General features: G+C 58.1%; 1 protein-coding gene across 7 annotated transcripts in view; it reads left to right on the plus strand.

The window, feature by feature from the left end:
* Window positions 1–12831, plus strand: part of SLC39A11 (solute carrier family 39 member 11) — a 412593-nt gene extending 399762 nt beyond the window's left edge. For all 7 annotated transcript variants that reach the window (XM_062216930.1, XM_062216929.1, XM_062216928.1 and 4 more), the window contains 3 exons: window positions 7787–7885; window positions 10058–10216; window positions 11208–12831. In XM_062216930.1, coding sequence (XP_062072914.1) covers window positions 7787–7885; window positions 10058–10216; window positions 11208–11286 — 337 coding nt within the window. In that variant the 3' untranslated portion in view covers window positions 11287–12831. The remainder of the gene's footprint in view (window positions 1–7786; window positions 7886–10057; window positions 10217–11207) is intronic.
* The last annotated feature ends 7648 nt before the right edge of the window (window positions 12832–20479 follow it).

Here is a 20479-nt window from a genome sequence, read left to right on the forward strand (position 1 = left end):
TGCAGCACTGCCTTCTCACAGCTTGGCTTCCCCCGGTCCGCGGTGTGAAATGCCATCCCCATCACTCCGCTCTCCGTCATCACGGCCCCCCACCCTCGAATGCCACTTCCCTCTAGAAGATCTCAGATCTCCTTTCTCTGCCAGCACCGCCCACAGCTTCTCACCTCTGTCAGCCGCCACCTGCAAGCTCTGGGCCGTGCCGGGACCTGAACCCCCTCCCCCCCCCCCCATCCCGTGGCAAGCTCTTGAAGCCGGAGCCTTCCTGCGGTCTTGCTCCGCACATGGCCTGGAGATCCCTGAGAAGCAGCCCCCAGCTGACCACATTGCCACTCAGGGCAAGGCCCTCACCGGGAGGTCCCGGAACTGAGAAGGCTGCCGAGCATAGGTTGGAGAAGAAATTGGTGTGAGGTTGGGGTGATTACCAGGCCATGGGGGAATAGAAGGCCCCAGCTCCCAGCTCAGCACCGCCTCCCTCGGGAGATGAATTTTTAAAATGTATTTGGAAAGCACAGTTTGAGAGAGGGAGAGAGAAAGAGAGATCTTCCATTTGCTATTTTACTCTTCAAATGGCTGCAATAGCCAGGCTTTGGGCCAGGCTGAAGCCAGGAGCCAGGAGCTTCTTCTGGATCTCTCATGTGGGTGCAGGGGACCAAGCACGTGTGCCATCTTCCATTGCATTCCTAAGAGCATCAGCAGGGAACCGGATTGGAAGTGGAGCAGTGGGGACTTGAACCAGTGCCCATATGGGATGCTGGTGTCGCAGGCAGTGGCTTTACCCACTACACCACAACACTGGCAACAGGAGAGGATTTTAACAGTAGCTGCTATTTAAGGAGTGTCCATTCTGCATGAACCCTGCAAGTGGGGGAGTTTTATCCCCATTTTGCAGACAAAGCAGAGGCCAGGGGACAGTGCTATGGTACAATGGGTTAAAGCCCCGACCTGCAGCACCAGCATCCCTTATAGGCACTGGTTCAAGTCTCAGCTGCTCCTCTTCCGATCCAGCTCTCTGCTATGGCCTGGGAAAGCAGTAAAAGATGGCGCAAGTCTTGCGCCCCTGCACCCACGTGGGAGACCTGGAAGAGGCTCCTGGCTCCTGGCTTCAGATCAGCTCAGCTCTGGCCATTATGATCATTTGGGGAGTGGAGCAGCAGATAGAAGACCTCTGTCTCTGCCTCTGCCTCTCTCTGGAACTCTGTCTTCCAAATAAAGAAACTAAATCTTTTTTTTTTTTTTTTTTTGGACAGGCAGAGTTAGAGAGAGAGAGACAGAGAGAAAGGTCTTCCTTTTTCGCTTGGTTCACCCCCCAAGTGGCTGCTACGGCCGGTGCATTGCGGCTGGCGCGCTGCGCTGATCCGAAGCCAGGAGCCAGGTGCTTCCTCCTGGTCTCCCATGCAGGTGCAGGGCCCAAGCACCTGGGCCATCCTCCACTGCACTCCCAGGCCCAGCAGAGAGCTGGACTAGAAGAGGGGCAACCGGGACAGAATCCAGCACCCCAACCGGGACTAGAACCCAGGGTGCTGGCGCCGCAGGCAGAGCAGTAGCCTAGTGAGCCGCGGTGCCGGCCTCTTTTTTTTTTTTTTTTTTTTTAAGGCAACATTTAAAGCAGAGGCCAAGCTTCTTGTAGTTGGCACTGCGTCCCAACAGTGCACCTGGGGGATGGTGCCAGGTGGGGGGGGGGAGTCCCAGCAGGTCACATGACCTCCAAATACACTGAAATTCTGTGCACCTGCTTATACCTTAGCTGTGAAGGAGTTGAGCAAGGCCACTCTGATGGCTGTTGCAGCCCCTGTGTTTCCAGATTTTAGCTGGGGGGGGGGGGGGATGCTGAGCAGGAGGAGGATGTAGGAGATGAAAAGGGAGGCCCCTGGGGTGGGGACAGAGTCAGGCCTCTGCGTGGCTTCCAGACCTTCAAGAAGAAGCAGAAGCAGCTGCCCACCAGGACGCCTTCCCTGCCTCCGGGACCTCTAAGGGACCTGTGGTTTCCAAAGTTCAGGGCAGGGAGGGCCCTCCCCCCAGGCAGCACCAAGGGACCCTGGCCACCTGCCTCCCTGCCTCCATCGGGTGGGGAGAGCGAGGACTGAGAGAGGTGGTGGAGAGGCAGCCTTGGGCTGTTTGCTCCCGCCTTGGCATCCAGGCCCAGCTGATGAATGGGCCCCCTTTTTCCCCCCGCCTGCACCTCCTCAGCACCCCAGTGGGCCGGGCCCTCTCCATCTGCTGAGAGTCAATATTTATGAGCAAGCCCAGGGCCTCCCCCACCTCTGCCCAGGTCCCCCCACCCCCAGGGGACTTTCCAGCTGCCTCCTGGCCCTAAGCAGCCTGAATCACTCCTTTGTGTCCCAGCCCCAGGCCAGGGAGCAAGATGCCACGGCCCCTGCAGGGAGGCCACCTCGTCTGCCCCGGGTGTCACTCAGGGCCGAGTGGGGGACCGACCTGCTGTCCGCGGGGCTGGTGCATAGAGGAGCTGTATCCAGAGGGTCTAGGAGGGATACTAATAAATCTGCTCTCCGCAGCCGGCCTCTGGAGGGTTTCTGGGTGCGTCCAAGGGCGACCGACTCATGCCAGAACCGACCTGGGCTGAGCGCTAAGCCCTGCCTGCATCCTGGGGAGCCTCACGGCCGCAGGCTGGACACCCTAGTTGCTATCACAGGAAATGCTGTCCCCGACAGGGCTCCAAACCTGGGTGCGCCTTTGCCACTCACCTCCCGCCCGTCGCTTTGGCGTCTCCCTTCTCACCATTCCCGCCTCCCACCTCCTCCCCCCTCCTTGCCCTTCACAATGAAGGAAAATGAAAGTATGGAAGGAAGTGAACTTGACGGACCCTGGTGCCCCTAACTCTGGGCACCGAGTCAGCAGTGCCCCGGGGCTGCCCCTCCCTGGCAAATCCCAATGGCTCGCGCGGGCGCCGCCAGCCCAGTCCCACTCCCCGCAGAGGCGGCCGGCAGGGCAGGCCCTTGGCTCACCTCCCCAAGGGCTGCTTTTCCCTTGCTGGTGCAGCCCAGCCCCCGGGGACACCCTGCTCTCCGCACGGGTGATCTTTCCCAGGGGCTCTTCCCGCAGGGTCCCCTCCCTCGGTGCTGGGCAGAGGCCATGGCTCGTCACCCAAGGGGAGAGCCTGTGGTTTGTTTGCTTAAAAAGCCCTTGATGGCCACTTCCCTCGAATTTGTTGTGGTGCAGCCAGTAATGGTGTCTTTGTGCTGCCGCTGGGGGAGGAACAAAATACACAGGACAGCAGCCCCACTGTCTCCCGAAGCCACGGGCTGGTTGGGTGGTTTTTGTTTTTTTTTTTTTTTTTCCTTTCTCTCCCTTGCCTTTGAAAACTGTGTTGCATTTTCATAGCCCGTCCTGGAAGGGAACCCTCGCATTTGGGCTGCCCCTTCTCAGAGCCCCAAGAACAGAGACCACACAGCTCCTGAACCTCTGCGTCCCACGGGGTCGGAGGCCCAGGTGGGCGCACAGTGGGGCCGTGGCGGGTAGCCAGCGAGCCCGGGGCTGCTTCCCTGCTGCTGGCTCCCCGCCCCCACCCCCTGACCCCTGCAGGTTGGGCTTTTCCCTCTTGGCAGTGTGTACCCTAGGCCTTCTCACTGCTCCTAAGTCAGCACAGAGCTCACCCACCCCCGGGCCATGCCTGTCAACCTGATCCCGTCTCCTTCCGCCCCCTTTGCACGGAGCCTTCCTGTTCTGCGCCGTGTCTACCCGCACATCCTGGGCACCTGGCCCTCAGCTCCTGTCCTGCTGCCCTCGTTCCCTGGGGCCCCCTCCAGGCCACCCCAAGTCTGATTGCTTTGACAGCAGGCACTGGGTCTGTAGGCTCCCTGCAGCTTCCTCTAGTGACCGGTGGCGTCCTCGCCTCCCACTCCGTGCCGGGATACTAGGGGAGGGGCTCCCACGATGGAGGTGGGCTCGGCCGCCGTCCTCACCTGCATCCCCTGTGAAGACCTCTCGGGCCACTGGTCCCGAGTTCCAAGCATCCTCACCTGCCCAGGGCCCAGCACCACCACAGCCCATCAGTGTTTCTGGGGCGGGGCCAAGGCACCGGCGTTTGCTAGCGCTCCCTGGTGACTGGAATGCGTGGCCAGGTCTGAGAGCCTGGGTTTAAGTCACATGTGGTGAGGAAGACGAGAGGACATGGGGGACACAGGGTCCTTCGTCGGGGCCACCCCTACCTAGTCGCCCTCTAAGAGATGCACAGCATGCCAGGGGGCGTGGCTGGGCCAGCGCGGCGCACCTGCTGTGTGCGTGAGCCCTGATTTAAGAAGGGATGTGTTGAAGGTCAGAAAGGCAGATGCTGTGGTCGCAGCCCTTGCTGGGGCACCTGGAGCCCAGCAGCACTCAGGAGAGATTCCGTGAGTGCCGTCCAGAAAAACCAGGCAGGACCCAGAGGGTGTGGCCCCTGGTGGGGCTGGCAGCGCCATGCCAGAGCTGGGCAGCCTTGCCAGGGACCAAAGAATGGAGCTTCTGTGCCGCTTATCAGGATGGCGGCTCCCGGACCGGATGTGGAGGAGGCTTCCCCGGCCCGCCTGGCGGATGGCGGGAGTCACGGCGAGGACTTTGCACGGGGAGCCCCACCTCCGATTTCCTGGTGACAGTGGGCTAGCAACTGCGCGGTTACGCCCGGGGTGAGCCATGGCAAGGGCCGTGAGCCAGTCGCCAAGTCTGCCTCCACGTCAGAGCGGGGCCGAAAGACCTGGCCACGTGCCTCGGCCTTCTCGTGGGAAAGGCGCCTTGGACCCCAAGCTTCTCAGGAGCTCTGGGAAGCTGGTCATAGTCACTCAGCCATGTTGGGAGCAACAGGCAGAGCCTGAGTGAGGTTGGAGGGGATCCGGCCCCGCCATGAGGGTCTCTCTGAGAAGCAGGGCAGGGACTGTGTCTTCAACAGAAATGCATTTTGGCATCCCTGCTCCTGGAACAGGAGGTCGGGGTCAGCTGGGGTTTTGAAACTGGCAGTGGAAGCTTCCAGAATGAGCCAGGTCTCTGCTCACAGCTGGTCGGCACATGCTCACCAGGGTCCTACAACCTGAGCAGGGCTCAACCAAGCTGGGCCCAGGACCCAAGAAGCCAGAAATAGTGAGGCTGCTAACACTGACCTTGAACCTTGCCCCCCGGGGTGGGCACTCATCACCCACCCTGGGAAAGCAGCAGAGGAGGGGGCCCTGGGGACATCTGAGAGGCTAAAGGACCCTAGAAGAGGCAGAACCTGTGGTCATCCTTAACACACACACACACATGCACACACACAGAGATACAGACACACAGATATGACACACACACACACAGAGACACACAAAGACACACAGACATACAGACACGTAGACACACACAGATGTAGACAGACACACACAGAGGCACAGGCACACACACACAGATACACAGACACAAAGATATATACAGGCCGGTGCTGCGGCTCACTAGGCTAATACTCCGCCTGCGGTGCCGGCACCCCAGGTTCTAGTCCCGGTCGGGGTGCCGGATTCTGTCCCGGTTGCCCCTCTTCCAGGCCAACTCTCTGCTGTGGCCCGGGAGGGCAGTGGAGGATGGCCCAAGCGCTTGGGCCCTGCACCCCATGGGAGACCAGGAGAAGCACCTGGCTCCAGGCTTCGGATCAGCGGGGTGCGCCGGCCGCAGCGCGCCAGCCGCGGCGGCCATTGGAGGGTGAACCAACGGCAAAAGGAAGACCTTTCTCTCTGTCTCTCTCTCACTGTCCACTCTGCCTGTCAAAAAATAAAAAAAAAAATTAAAAAAAAATACAGACACAAAGACGCACACAGACATCCACAGAGATATACACAGACACACGTTTAAAAGCCAAGAAACAGAATGACAATTTTTTTCCCAAAAAACCTCCAACCAGATGTCTCCAAATCCACCCCGTTCTCTCCTATTAAACTGGGAACTACCGGGCTACCTTGGGGGATGTGGCAGCCACCACTGACTGCAGAGACAGGAGAAAGGTTAAGTCCCAGGGCTCGTCATGCAACAAGATTTCCGTACGTAGAGATTTCCGTACGTAGAGACGTGCGTAGAGAGGGAAAAGCCCAGGGGGAACCTGGGCCTGTCGAGCTGTCAGGAAGTGCGAGCCCCGTATGAAGTGTGTGCACACGAGTTGGAACGTAAAAGCTGAGCATGGGGTGAGGTGCGAGTTCTCAAAGTAGAGACTAAGTGGGAGACGCTGGAGCTGGCGTGGTGGTGCAGGAGGTTAAGCCGCCGCTTGCAACACCGGCATCCCATTCCACAGCGCTGGCTCGAGTCCCGACTGCTCTGCTTCCAATCAGCTCCCAGAAAATGTGCCTGGAAAAGCAGCAGGGGATGGCTCAAGTCCCTGGGCCCCTGCTACACCTGCACAAGAGACCCCATGTGGATGGAGTTCCTGGCTCCTGGCCTGACTGATGGGGCCATCCCAGGGAGCAAACCAGCTGATGAGAGCTTGCTTTCTTTGTCTTTCTCTCCTTGTCTCTCTCCCTTTCCCACTCCCTCTCTCTGTATGTCACTGAGCCTTTCAAATAAATCAATCTTATTTTTAAAAGTGGGAAACACGGAGGGTTGTCCGGGGTGTTCTTGGCTGGCGGCTGAGCAGAGAGGACAGGGTGGCGCCCAGCCACTGGTCTGCAGCACCCCCTGGCCCCGGTCCAGAGCTCGAGTAGATTCCAGTGGGCAGAAGTGAGTCAGCTGACCACAGAGCCAAGAGGCAGCGGAGTTTCCCTTCTTTGTCTGGTCCACTCCCAGCTCCCTCCAACCACAGGCCAGCACCACTTGCCAAGTGAACCCCTCTTCTCACGCCCTTGAGTCTGTGAGCAGGCCCCACTGTGATCAGCGTGTCCTCTGGGGAGGAGCTGCCCCTTGGACCTGTCCGGCTCAGGCAGGGACTTCCTCCCCAGTTGCCATTCGCACGCACTCTGACCTGCGTGCCACCCATCGGGCCTCTGCTTCTTCTGCTAGTTGACCTTTGCTGGCTGTGTGGTCACTGGCAGCGTTGGCCCTGAGGGTTCTTAACTTTTGTGCGTGTCTTGTCTTTTTTGCTGAGACCCGAAGTCCCTGCAGCCAGGCATGGGGTCCCACACTTGTCTGAGTCTACTCCTCCCCCGCTTTGCACGCCCAGCCCTGGTTCTCCAAGACAGACGCTGACCAACTAAGCCACGCCCACAGCACAGCCCCATCCCAGACCACGTCCTGCTAAGGCACCAGGCAGAAGGGACCCATGGCAATGTACACAGAGTACCAGGCCCACACAGAGAGTCTGGGGAGGAAGCCGAGCCCAGGGCCAGACCTGTGCCACCGTCAAATTCTGCACCTGCACTCCCTCGATGGCTTCTGAGGTTGCGTCCAGATAACAGTGTGCTATGCCCGTCCCCGTGTAGTGAGGGAATCGACAGCAGATTGCACTGAGCCCCACGTATGTGCTAGAAACCCTACAGGCCTTATTAGGGCCCAGACGCACAACAGGGCTGGATGGTGGCTGTTGGAATCCCTGGGCCGTGTGTGGGGAACGGAGGCATAAAAGTGAAATGAGCTTGTGCAGAGTTGTACGGCCAAGTGCCTGGCACCCAGCCAGCGTGTTTGTTCTCTGCTGTACCGAAAGGCTGTGAACAGAGCATCCTGCAAACCCACACAGGATGGCCACGGGGAGGGGCTGTGTCCCTCCCTCCAGTCCCCCTGCACACATCACCTTCCTCCTTCCTCCGCCTGCCACAGGTCTCCCCCCAGCTCCCTGGCACCGAGGGAGAGCTTTGGGCCGTGCGGACCCAGGGTGCTACACCTACAGCCTTCACGTGCCTTCTCCATCTTTCAGGAACTTGGCCATTGGAATCGGGATCCAGAATTTCCCGGAGGGCCTGGCCGTCAGCCTCCCCCTGCGGGGGGCCGGCTTCTCCACCTGGAGAGCCTTCTGGTGAGTGCCCCAAGCGGAGGGCAGAGCCGTGCGTCCGACGTCAGGTGCCCCCGGGCGACCCCCCCTCACCGGAAGCCAGCCTGGGGGGTTTGGGGAACATGCCTGGGTAAATCACGCACCCCCAGTAGGATGTTGTCTCCCGACTGTCAGCCTCCGCGTGAACCAGCCCGAATGGCTCGCTTTCCTAGTTTTCACGCCCCCGGGTGCTTGGTTCTGTGGCCCTCGGGCAGGGAGACCTGAGGTCGACCTGTTGTCCGTGCCGAGCGCCGGGTGCCTTCACCCCCACCTGGCACCAAGGGTCTGACAGCAGCTCCTCCTCTGTGTCCAGAGCCTGGGGCAGTGATGACTAGGGGTGTCCCTCTGCCACCACTGACCACCCCCCCCCCCCAGCCCTGGCTGCTCTGTCCCTTACTACCACCCTTCCGATGGTCCGACGACAATGGTGAGCCCCTGATTGAAAGAGGAGCAAGCCAGGGCCCAGGAAGTGTGATGACCACAGCCGGGCCCCTGGGTCATCAGCAGTGACCCCAAGACCAGAAGCCTCCTGAGGAGGTTTTGTGGCCAGTGCCCAGTCTGGGACAGATGGAGCCCTGACCTGGGCTGCTAATAGCACTGATTTTAAAACGTCTGCCTTTTTCCAAGGCCTTATGTCTACAAGTTCCTGCCCAGACTGAAGGGATCCCTTTCTCCATTGTTGAAGTCCATGGAGTAGCGGGTTGGGGTGGGGACAGGGACGACGGCCTCGGGCCTTTTTTGAAGGTAGAAGTGATGACTGTCATTTCACACCAGGCCAGCTCAGGAGACAGAGGAGAGGGTGGGGCCTTTGTGGTCAGCATCCCGACCCTGGGATGACACATTCCTCCCCACCCCCTCCAGTCTGGGTTTGATGTCAGACCAATTTTTCCCTCCGGGGCGACAAAGCCAAGGCCAGGAATGACACACCCCAGAGCTGCTGGTTCTCCTAGCCTGTGCACACAAGCATGCTTCCTGCTCCTAGGATCCTGCAGCAGACGGGGTCTCCCACGTGTTCCTGCCTCTGGCCCCGGGACCCAGGGCCCACCGATGGCCCTCATACCTTCCTGTGACCTGGGGGCACTGGGCAGCGAAGACGTCTCTCCTCCTCATTGTACAGATGGAAGGGTTGAGGCCCAGAGGCTGTGCATCCTGCCAGGCACAGACAGCGAGGAAAGGGGTCCTCGCTCCTGGGCTGTGGCTGGCCCACCTGTGCAGGTGCTCAGGCCATGGGGCTCAAGTCTGCCTTATCTCCCGCTCTCAAGGTTCCGCTGCCTCCATCAGAGCCCACTGGCTTTCAAACAGCAGAGATCCACTCCTGGCAGCTCCAACGAAGGAATCCTTGGAAAGAATCCAGGGTGGGGTGGGGCAGGCTGGCAGGACACACAGGGCCAGGCAGGACCACCTCGTCAGCAGGGGTCCATGGGTGTGTGCCCCTTCTAAAAGGAAATGTCCACGCCACTCCTCCTCGGGGCCCTGTCGCTGTGTAACGGTGTGGTCGTTACTGGCGAGTGGATGGGCAGCGTGTGGCACAGCCGTGCAGTGGGATGGTGCTCGTCCACGGAAAGAACAAAGCTCTCGCGCGGGCCACAGCGTGGCAGACACCACTCCGAGAGAAATAAACCAGGCGAAAGGCCCCACGGGGTTCAGGACGCCCACTTACCTGAAGCGTCCACAAAGGGCCGATTAAGAAAGGACGTTATTGATTGGTGGGTGCTGGCGGGAGGGAGAGGTGGGGACTGGCTGCCAGGGTGCCTAGGGTTTCTTCCTGGGGTGGTAGGAATGTTCTGGAATTAGTGGTTATGGTTGCATGAGCTTGTGAGTATACTCAAAGCCACTGTGTATGTACGTTCAAGGGCTGCGTCACATGGTATATGAATTAATCTCAATCACACATTTTGTTTTTAGAAGGACAACATGGGAAGCTTAATGCTGTCAAGGCAGACTGGGGTGAGGGTCTGCTCCCTCAGGGAGCCCCTCAGGGAGGCGGGGGAGCAGCAGGGAGTGTTTTAAAGTCCACAACACACCTCTGCGCTGCTGTGCTCAGCCATGGCGTGGGATGGCACGCATCCGCTCTCTAGGGTCGCATCCACAGAGTGGGCACACGGCGGGTCTGCCTGGCCCTCCCCGCAGTGGCCCGGGTCTCTGTTCTCTCCGTAGGTACGGGCAGCTGAGCGGCATGGTGGAGCCCCTGGCTGGCGTCTTCGGCGCCTTCGCCGTGGTGCTGGCCGAGCCCATCCTGCCCTACGCCCTGGCCTTTGCGGCGGGCGCCATGGTCTACGTGGTCATGGACGACATCATCCCAGAAGCCCAGATCAGGTACAGTGCTTCCCCTGCGCCTGTCCAGCCCCCGCCCCCATCCCTGCTGGGCCCTCTTCCCTCACCGCTCCTTTCCCTTCCTCCTCCCTCCCATCCCCTCCCCTCCCCTTCCTGTGCCCCCCCCCCACACACACACACCTGTGTTTTCTGAAAGTTAGAGAGAAAGGAGGGAAGGGCAGGTGTGACAGGAGCAGAGCTGAGCCCACCTGTACTTCCCGCAGCCCAGGAAGGAACCCTCGTGTGTCTACATTGTGTCTTCCTCTCTCTTTAGATTTTTCTGGGGCCGGAGTGAGGGGGGAGGTACGTTCTAAAATGTTAGCTGAAGTGCTGTGTGCACCTTCTTGTCTCATTGTCGGGCAGGAGTTGGTAGGTAGGGGGCTGGGCTTGCCACGCCTTGTCTCGACTTTTTAATAGTGGAATGACTTTGAGGCAGACGTACAAAATCAGACTAGGTAATATCTTCAAAAATTGCCACTCACCGTCGTCGTCATCGTCATCATCATTTGAAAGGCAGAGGGATCTCCACCTGCTAGTTCACTTCCCCAGATGCCTACAACAGCCAGGGTTGAGCCAGACCGAGGCCAAGAGCCAGGAAGTCCATCTGGGTCTCCCACGTGGGTGGTGGGCACTCAAGTACTTGTGCCGTCACTTGCTGTCTCCCAGGGTCTTCATGAGTAGGAAGCTGGAATCAGGAAACAGAGCTGGGGCTCTAACCCAGGCACTGTGATATGAAGAGCAGGCATTCCAAGAAGAATCTTAACCATTGTAATGATCGCCCAGCTCCTCTTTTTTTTTTTAATTCTGTGCCTCGGTTTCCCCAGGCCAGTGGGGCAGTAGTGACAGTGCCCTAATGAGCCTGCCTGGCCTATCGTAAGCTCCAGCAGGTAGCAGAGTCCCTGCGGGGATCGGACACTGCTGTGGGCGCTGGTGGCCGGGGCAGCGTCTCGGGCGGCGGGGAGTTCTGACCTGTGCTCCTCTCCTTCCCTCCCAGCGGTAATGGGAAGCTGGCGTCCTGGGCCTGCATCCTGGGCTTTGTGGTGATGATGTCGCTGGACGTCGGCCTGGGCTAGCGCCGAGCTTCGGACCGCAGGAATGGCAGCTCCAGGAAGCAGCAGTCGGTTGGCTTCCGCGGGACCACACACCTCTCCTTCCCATTAAAACGCGTTTCCTCTTTCCTCTCCCTTCCATTCCCCTGGTTGATTCTGGTTATACTGGGACTGTTGCTACTTTGCTCTCGAGGGAGATACTGGTTTTTCTTTGGAATTGCAAGGTGTCACGGACCCGCAGGTTTTTTATCTCGGCCACTGATGATCAAGGACACGCAGACCGGGTCAGCTCTCTTCCTTCGGGACCCTTGGTCTCCCTCCTTACACTGACACCTCCTCATGGCCACCTACAGAAGTGAGCTACTAAGAGACGTCTCCTAAGCACCTTGGCCTAGGGACTCTGAGCATCACGGCCAGCACCTCTGCGAGTCCTTCACTGCTCACCCCCAGCCGTCTTCCAGGCCGGGACCGGAGCAGCTCGCGGGCCAACAACCTACTGTCCAGGGCTGAGCCTGCCCCAGGAGCGATCCACGCGCCTCTACCTCCCCCAGAGAGATGCTGCAGGAGCAAGGGAAGGAAATTGGCCAGTCTTCCTTTTCCCCTTGTTTTTTAAGGGAAAGACTGGCATTACTGAAGTTAGGGGACCTAGGGAGTCAGTGGGCCCTGTGAGAACGGGGCAGGGTGTGGCTTTGACCAGAGACCCTGCTCTCGATGGATTTAGAGGCAAAGTGTTCTCGCGGCGGCTTCCCAATCTCCAAGGCGTTCATGTTGATCAGTGTACGGTCTTCATTTTTCTGCGAGTCTGGGGGACTCCAGCAAACTGCTGCATCTGAAGCCCTTTATCTATTAATGGAGGGAGCTCCACAAGCTCAGTGAGTGAAAGACAGTGGGATGGGCGTGGGTCCCTCCCTGTTGGCCATGCAGTATCTTGTCACCTGCCCAGGATCTCCTGAGCAGCAGTGGGCTTTGCTGGAGTCTGGCCAGGGGCATGGAACAGGAAGAAGGGAAAGGAGAAGAGATTTCTTCTTTTTTATTTTATTTTTTTTACATTTCCCTCTTAAATTTCAGCCAACTTATCATTCTAAGACCCTAAAGAATGACTTGAACCAGACTAGAAGCCAACCTACTCCTTCATACCCATAGCTTCTCCAAGCAAAGTGAGAGATGACCTGTGTGCTCCCAACACAGCAAGGGCCTGTCCTCCATGGTCAGGGACTCGGAGTGGGCCCTGCTGAGAAGGCGGGCCGCCCTCGCCAGGCGTGCAGGCCCGCCGTTACCCCGGCTGTTCTCTGAGTTTACATTTCCGCCTGCTTCCAAGGGTGAGTCGCCTGTTCTGTGAAGGGTCTAGAACCCCAGCCTTGGGCTGGGTCAGTGTGTGTTCTTCCAAAGCACTGATGATCAAAAGTGAAGACACTTTCAGAGACTTGATTGGTTGAGATTCAGGGGTTTGGTATAATTGTATGTTTGATCCGTACGTCTTTGTAGTTCTCCATGATGCCAATTTGTTCTTTCTGCTGGACCAGACCTCATAACTGTGATTAATATCAATAAAGGGGATTTGGTTGTGGATGGCCTGTGTTACATTCAGTCCTTCTCAGAGCAGTTTCTTGCCAGGGATGAAAAATACATGTGAGAGTTGACCAAAGTTGGAGCCAAGGTCTCCCCTGCCAACCCTGCAGGAGCAAAGCAAAGAGCTCGGATGAGAAGGGCCGCTCCGTCGCTGGGCCGCAGTCATCTAACTCCAGCTTCAACGGGGGAGGAAGCCCCTGGACGGTGTGCTGGTCTGTCTCGTGTTGCTCCAGCAGAGTACAGAGTTCTGGAAGTCCACAGTCATGGTGCTGGCACCTTCCAGGCTCTGGCGAGGGCCCCCTGGCCGCATTCATGTGATGGAGAAGTGGAAAGGGAACACTGAGGATTGTGGGGCGACCTTGACCTGTCACAGCCCATGAGGTCAGTGCCCCAGGGTGTAGTACCTCCCATAGACTCCACCTCTTCGAGGTCCCATTACTGCAGCATTGCCTCCGGAGACCAGGCTTCCAGCACAGGAAGTCTTGGGGGGATGCACTCAGACCACATCCAAACCATAGCAGAAGGCTGTTCAGGAACCCACAGGATCTGCAGGAGAACCAGGAATGGAAATGGATCAGATCCGAGAAAGTGAGGACGGAGGCCGTGACCCGTCACAGCTGGAGCCCAGCTTGGTTTGGGTGCCAGGACCCCCGGTGCTGTTGCCTCCATTCTGGGTACCACTGCTGACCGTGCTGCCCTTGACCCCAGCTGTAACCGGAGTGCAAGTCTTTGTGCCTTAGTCCTGCAGTCAAAGTTCGCCACAAAAACGTTCAGCCAGCAGCGCTGAGATCCTGGCCCCATGGACGAGCTTGTCTCGTCCCCTCCCACACAACGGAGGATTTGCCAAATCTGGGGAGGGATTCAGATGGTGGCAAGCCAAAAGGAGAAAAGAAGGTCACGGAGTTCCTCCCGGGCTCGGCTCTTTGTTGTTGGATACCTACGTTTATACTCAGAGTCCCCCTTTTCACTCTAAAAAAGAAAGGCTTTTCTACTTAGGAAATGTAGCTGGGCCTCATCCAGCGAAAACTGCACCCGCCCCCTCCCTAAGAAGCCCCCCCCCCCCAGCACTGTGTCGGTTTCTGGAGACTCAGGTCTCTGAGTAACACCCACCACTCCTCCTGTAGACTCACAATCCCGGCTCATTTCTCTGTAATCCCTGGGCTGCCGTGTAAAGTTAGCCGTGATCATGCGCCCCACATACAGTGGAACGAATTAAGGAGGGGGGATGAAGGCATTAAGAGGTAAACAGCAGAGAAAGGAAGTACAGGGGCCAATGTTGTGGCGCAGCAGGTACAGCCGCCACCTGGGCATCCCGTATGGGAGCTGGCTCGAGCCCTGGCTGCTCCACTTCCGATCCAGCTCCCTGCTAATGCACCTGGGAAAGCAGCAGCAGATGGCCCAAGTACTTGGGTCTCTGCACCCACGTGGGAGACCTGGAAGAAGCTCGTGGCTTCGGATTGGCCCAGCCCTGGCCATTTCAGCCATTGGGGGAGTAAACCGATGGATGGAAGATTTTCTCTCTCTCTCTCTCTCTCTTTCTCTCTTTCTCTCTCTAACTCTGCCTTTCAAGTAAATAAGTAAATCTCAAAAAGGAGGAGAAGAGGAAGGAAGGGAGGGAAAGAGGGAGGGCGAGCAAGTAGGCGCCACAGCACTCATTTCTTCTCCTAGAGGAGAGTCCCGCTGACTCTGGGGCTTTCCCACTTCCTGGCAGTTCGCAGGCTGTGGTCTTCAGCCCGTCCCCTGGGTGGGCGGGCAGGAGAGATGGTGCTGTGACCGCGTCCCTTCTGCCTGGACTGCAGCCCTGTCCCTTGAATACAGAGAGGGAAGCCTTCCCCCTGGCTTGGCCATGAGCTTTTCCGCTGATGACAGCGAAGTTCCGCATGGCCACGTGAGGCTAATTCTCACCTGTGCTCTGATTCCCCTCCTTTCACTTAAAAAAAAAAGAAGTTTCTGGTTTAATGGAGCCACCCCTCATACAATCAGAACTTCACCTATTGGTTCACTTGTTTCACTTTTTAAGTGCTACTGATTTTTTTTTTTAAAGATTTACTTTATTTATTTGAAAAAGTTAGAGAGAGAGAGAGAGAGAAAGAGAGGTCTTCCATCTGCTCGTTCACTTCCCAAACAGCTGCAATGGCCAGAGCTGAGCTGATCCAAAGCCAGGAGCCAGGAACTTCTTGTGGGTCTCCCACGCGGGTGCAGAGGCCCAACGACTTGGGCCATCTTCTACTGCTTTCCCAAGCCATAGCAGAGAGCGGGATTTGAAGTGGAGCAGCTGGGACTCGAACCGGTGCCCTTTAACCTGCCGCACCACAGCACCAGCCCCAATACTGATATTTTTTAATTTTTAATGTTTATTTATGAGGCCAAGAGACTTCGCTGCTGCCTCCTGGGGGTCGCATGTACAGGAAGCTGGCGCCGGATCTGGAACTCGTACATGGGGATCTCAACTGGTACCTGAACGGCGAGGCTGAACACCTGCTCCTATCCTTTTCTCAAAGGAAGCCAAGTGGCCAGCTGTCCCAAGGGTAGAGCGTCCTTCTCTTGGGCACTAAAAACTCTGCGCAGTGGAGTACCAAGTAGAAGAGAATGAGGTTATTAAATAAGACGGACATGGCACCGTCCTCACCCCTCTTTCCTCCAGAGCTGTCGAGTGTGGCTGGGGCAGAAACAGCACCTGTACAGGTCCCCGGTTCAGCACAAACGCCCATCTAAGGGACAATATCTCGGCCTCACCAGGGATTATCTCTGTGACGGCAGCGAAGTCTCCAAAAAGTCCCATCACAGTTCAGCCCGGATGACCGCCTGGGCTGACGGCAGGGAGACCAGGGCAGCGCCCACTGCAGTCCACCTTTCATGGGCAGAAGGTAACCTCGGGTAGCATGCCAGGCATGAGAGCCTGCTTCAGTGGGAAATCCCTGCCCTTCCCATAAGGAACACGGTCCATCTCCACACACATTCCCTGTGTCAGCGCCCCAGATGGCCTTTGGAAAGACTATGGATTTACCAGTGCAAAAATTCCAACAGTCCTCCGTGTCCTTGATCTGGGCAGAAGAGATAAGGGGATATTTAAGAATGGCCGATCAAAAGCCCTAGGGTTTTTGTTTTTTGTGTTTTTTGTGTTTTTTTTTTTAAAGATTTATTTATTGATTTGAAAGGCAGAGTTAGAGGCAGAGAGAGAGAAAGGTCTTCCATCCGCTGGTTCACTCCCTAGATGGCCGCCATGGCCGGAGTTGTACCTATCCGAAGCCAGGAGCTTCCTCTGGGTCTCCCATGCGGGTGCAGGGGCCCAAGGACTTGGGCCATCTTCTGCTGCTTTCCCAGCCATAGCAGAGAGCTGGATCGGAAGTGGAGCAGCCCAGACTCCAACCAGCTCCCATATGGGATGCCGGCACTGCAGGTGGCAGCTTTACTGGCTACACCACAGCACCGGCTCCAGAAGCCCTAGGTTTTTAGTCTTTTTTGAGATGATCATCCGGGGACTTGAACTTGCAGTGTCTTCTTTGAAAAGCTGCTTGGCACTGCTCAGCAGGACTGCCTGCACAGCCTTGGAACCTTGATGGGGCACAGAAGGGCCCGATTCTCTCCACGCTGGGACCGTTCACTCCAGGTGACAGGGAGGGGAGGAGGGGGTGGGGACAGGTGTCAGCGTCTGGATCTCTGGGGTGTCAGCAGAACACATTCTCATCCCGCTGTGCTGAGGTCATCACTTAGGTGGTGACGCAAGGACCCCTGCCTTGGGTGTTACCATCCTCACTGTGCCAAGGCCAAGGTGAGGGCGAGGTGGTGCCGGGCAGGGGCAGGCTCGGTTCCCACCCGGGCAGCAGGATGCAGAAAAGTGACTTCCTGACCCTCCTGGCCTGCCACAGTGTTGAGAAGTGGGGACGGCCACCTGGGAGCTCTAGCCAGTTCTGTCCCCTTTCCTGTCCAGGTAGGACTACACCACAGACAGCACATTCCAGGTGTGTCTTGACTCCACAGCTCTTTAGAATTTTACCCCCAACCCGCTGGCCAGCCCTGCCTGAGGGTCTTCAGGGATTCCCCTCGCCCTCCAGGGTAGCACCGCAGCACAGCCCACAGGTGTGACCCGGGTGCAGGCCCGCCCAGGGCCAGGTGAAGCCGGGCTGCCTGCTTCGGTGCACGTTCCTAGGGAGGCCCGGCGCCGAGTGTCCCCGGGGCACCGGGCGAGGCGCCACTAGGGGCGGGTTCCCCAGGAGGGCACCACGGGTGGCTGTTTACCTGCGCAGGGCGGGGCGGGACGGCTGAACAGGGCGGGGGCAGGGTGAGCCGCGCGGCGGCGCCAGGACTTTGCACGCAACGGGCAGGGCACCTGGGAGGAGACCCTGCGGGAAGATCCAGCCCAGAGACGCCCTCGGGCCGCCTCCTGCTGCTGGCCCCAACTGGTCCCCTGTACCAAAGGGACCCCTGGTTTGTCCCAGCTTGTCCCCCCGCCGGGGGTCGATCCAGGTTTGGGGAACCTTAACAATTTGAGAGGCACTGGTTGGGAAAAACCACGCAGGACAAACACAAAGCCAAGGACCAGGCTTTGGAGGGGGCACCTGAAGCTCAGGTTTAGTTAGCTGTTTTGGGCTTCTGTTTTAGCGGATTGGTCATTTTTAAAAAATACATGCCAGGTTTATTTATTTATTTGTTTGTTTTTATTTGAAAGGCAGACACATGGAGACAGAGACAGGAGATCTCCCATCCACTGGCTTACTCCCCAAGTGCCCGCAATAGCCAGAAGCCTGGAACTCGATTCAGGGCTCCCACATGGGTGCAGGGACCCAAGGACTCCACGATCCGTCCTCTGCTGCTTCCCAGGGTGCGAGTCTGCAGGAAGCTGGCTGGGACGTGGAGGAGCCAGGACCAGGCCGGCTGACGTGGGACGCAGGAGCCCCAGGCAGTGCCTTAACCATGAGTTAAATGCCCCCTCCCCCAATGGAGATGGTGAGGCGCAGGACCCAGAAGCGGCCTCGGGGTGCCAGGTTTCTGCCCTCTGCAGACGTGGAAGGTGTGGGCGGGTTGGCCGTGGAAAGATGTGCGATTCTTTGCCCAGGGTGAACAGCAGCCCGGCTGCCCACACAATTCAGAGAGCACCTTGGAAAATCCCACGGGATGTCTTCTGATACGGCCTCGCTCCCCGGTGCAGAGGGAGCCACGGGGGTGAAGTCTCTCCTCTCCCTAGGCTCTCTCCATCTGCCAGGCAGGGGAGAGCTGTGGATGGAGCCTGCTGGGAGCCGGCGCTGGGCTTCCAGACCAGCCTAGCCTCTCCCTTCACCAGTTACTGGAGCCAGGGCCCCCAGGAAGCCGGGGATGGAACAGGGACGATGGAGAGGGGAGGCACGCCCAGGGGAGCCCACACACAGGGGGAGGCCCTTAGCCCGAGTCTGGGGTCCTCTTTGTCATTGTGGTAGGGCTGTGACCTTTCTCTGACCTTCACCTTGGCAAAGTTTGGGGCTTGACACGCACTGGAGTTTGCGGCCTGCGTTGGTCACACCGTGCCCAGGGGGTGCCCATGGGAAAGCAGCGTGAACCTATTTCAGATGAGGCCTTCGATGTCAGCTTTTGGAAAGCTGGTTTCCAAGGGAAGCCTGCTCGCATCCGGCTTGTTCCATGGAAAAGCCCCCCTGAGCTCCCTCCTGGAAATTGTGGGAAATGCAAACTTTCTGATCGCCTAACGAGCTGTGACACGAAGCAAAAGGCCTCCAGTAAGTGACCTAGAATCTGCAGGATTCCGCCCGCGTGGATGTTGGTTATCACCACTCACGGCGGGACGCGGTCCTAGTGTTAGTTTTCTGTTGCTGCCTGACAAAGCGCCGCACACGCAGCAAACGGAAACCCCCAGGTTTACTTACGTTTCCCCAGTTCAGGGGTTTGCACGGTCGGCTGGGGTCCTGTGCTCAGGGTCCTCACAATCAGGCCGGCCTCGGCTGTCCTGTGTGGTTTGGGAGCATCTGCTCTGTGCTGGTCACACTGCTGGCAGTGTCCTCTCCCGGGGAGTTATGGGGAGGGTGGGAGAGGGGCTGTTCGTTGCTGGGGGCTTCCTTTAGCCCCTAAGGGGACGCTGGAGACTGTGACGTCACCTGCCACACGTGCTTTCCCGGCACGTCTGCTCTCTGCACCAAGCTCACAGGAAGCCGGCAGAGCGTGCCAGCTGGCGTGAGGGAGTCGCACACAACCCCGGGGGCGACACTGTATCACCCGTGCCTCCTCTCTCAGCAGCACGGTGGGGCCGCACACAGCAGAGCGTGGGATCCCTCGGGATGGGGCAGGGATGCCCGAATTTTGGTCTCGATCTTGACTTTGGTCCAGAAACAACAATCAACGCCAACAGGACACAGCCGGTGCAGTGGCCATTTAAGCCTCAGCCATGGCTGTTCTCTGCAGGGAAGAGTCGGGAGGAACCCTGGGAGAAGTGGAGCAAAACCAGGAGCCCACGACCGGACCTAGCACGGGACACAGACCTCGAGTCCACACAGGCTTTTTAAAACTCTGTCTCTATAAGGGGCAGATGTGTGGCCTAGCGATGAAGATGCCACTCCGGATACCGCCATCCCACGTCCAAGTGCATAAACCTGAGTTCTGGTTCTACGTCCAAGTCTAGCTTACAGCTAATTCAGACCCCAGGAGGCCACTCCAGTGGCTCAAGTTGTTGGGTTCCCGCCACTCACATGGGAGGCCTGGATTTGGGGACCTGCTCGTGGCTTCAACCCCAGCTCCCGTGGGCATTTGGAGAGTGAACCAGCAGCTGGGAGAACCCCCCTCTCCCTTCTGCCTAAATGAATATGCAAAAGATATGGATCCGCTGCATGGTCAAAGCTCGTGTCGTAGACTTGGTCGTTGTTACAGCAACAACAGAATCTTACAGATCCAAATGAAGCCTTGGCGTTCTTGCTTTGGGACCCAGACGTTGGAAGGGAGATCTGGGCAGAAGAGGCAGGCCAGTCCCGTGGCAAAGGTGAAAATGGGTCACGCTCTGGAAACCGGCCGGGTTCATGAACCCACACCACCCTCCTTCCTCCGAGCCATGTCCTCACCCAGTAGGCTGTGCCTGTACGAGAGCAGGGGCCACATGGGTGTGTGTGTTTGTCGAGTGTTGAGTTCTTGGCAAACCTATCAGCTTGGCAGGTGCTGAAAGCTAAAATCCTCTTTTTCCAAACCAGAAAAAAAAAAAAAACCTGATGGCAGTTTCCCATCGCGGTCCTCAGTGTTGCCCTCAGGCAGAGTCCTCGGTGAACCCCCCGGCACCAGAGACAAGGGCAGCCTCTGGTTGGACCATGCGCTGGGCAAGGCTCGGGGGCCAGGCCAGGTCTGGGTGTCTTCCCCTGGGGGCTCTGTGGCCCTGATTGTCCACTTCTCAGCTGCTAGAGACGAGGGTGAGAACAGCTGGGCGGTTCAGCCTCACCTCCAAGCTTGGAGTTGCCGCCAGGTTGGGAGGGGAGAGAGAAGCCGAGGAAGAAGGAGGTGGGGCCAAGAACATGGAGGCAGATTGGCGCCATCGGCACGCCTGTGGGAACTGCTGCCACAGGCCTGAGTGTGCAAGTGACACAGCTTTGGGGACAGACAGAACTACACGCTGACAGTGTGGCCCACGGACATCAGCCTTGGCAGGGGGCTCCCCGCAGGGCTCCGTGGTTTAGAAAGGTCT

Source organism: Lepus europaeus, chromosome 18 (assembly GCF_033115175.1).
Source record: "Lepus europaeus isolate LE1 chromosome 18, mLepTim1.pri, whole genome shotgun sequence".
Lineage (NCBI taxonomy): Eukaryota > Metazoa > Chordata > Mammalia > Lagomorpha > Leporidae > Lepus > Lepus europaeus.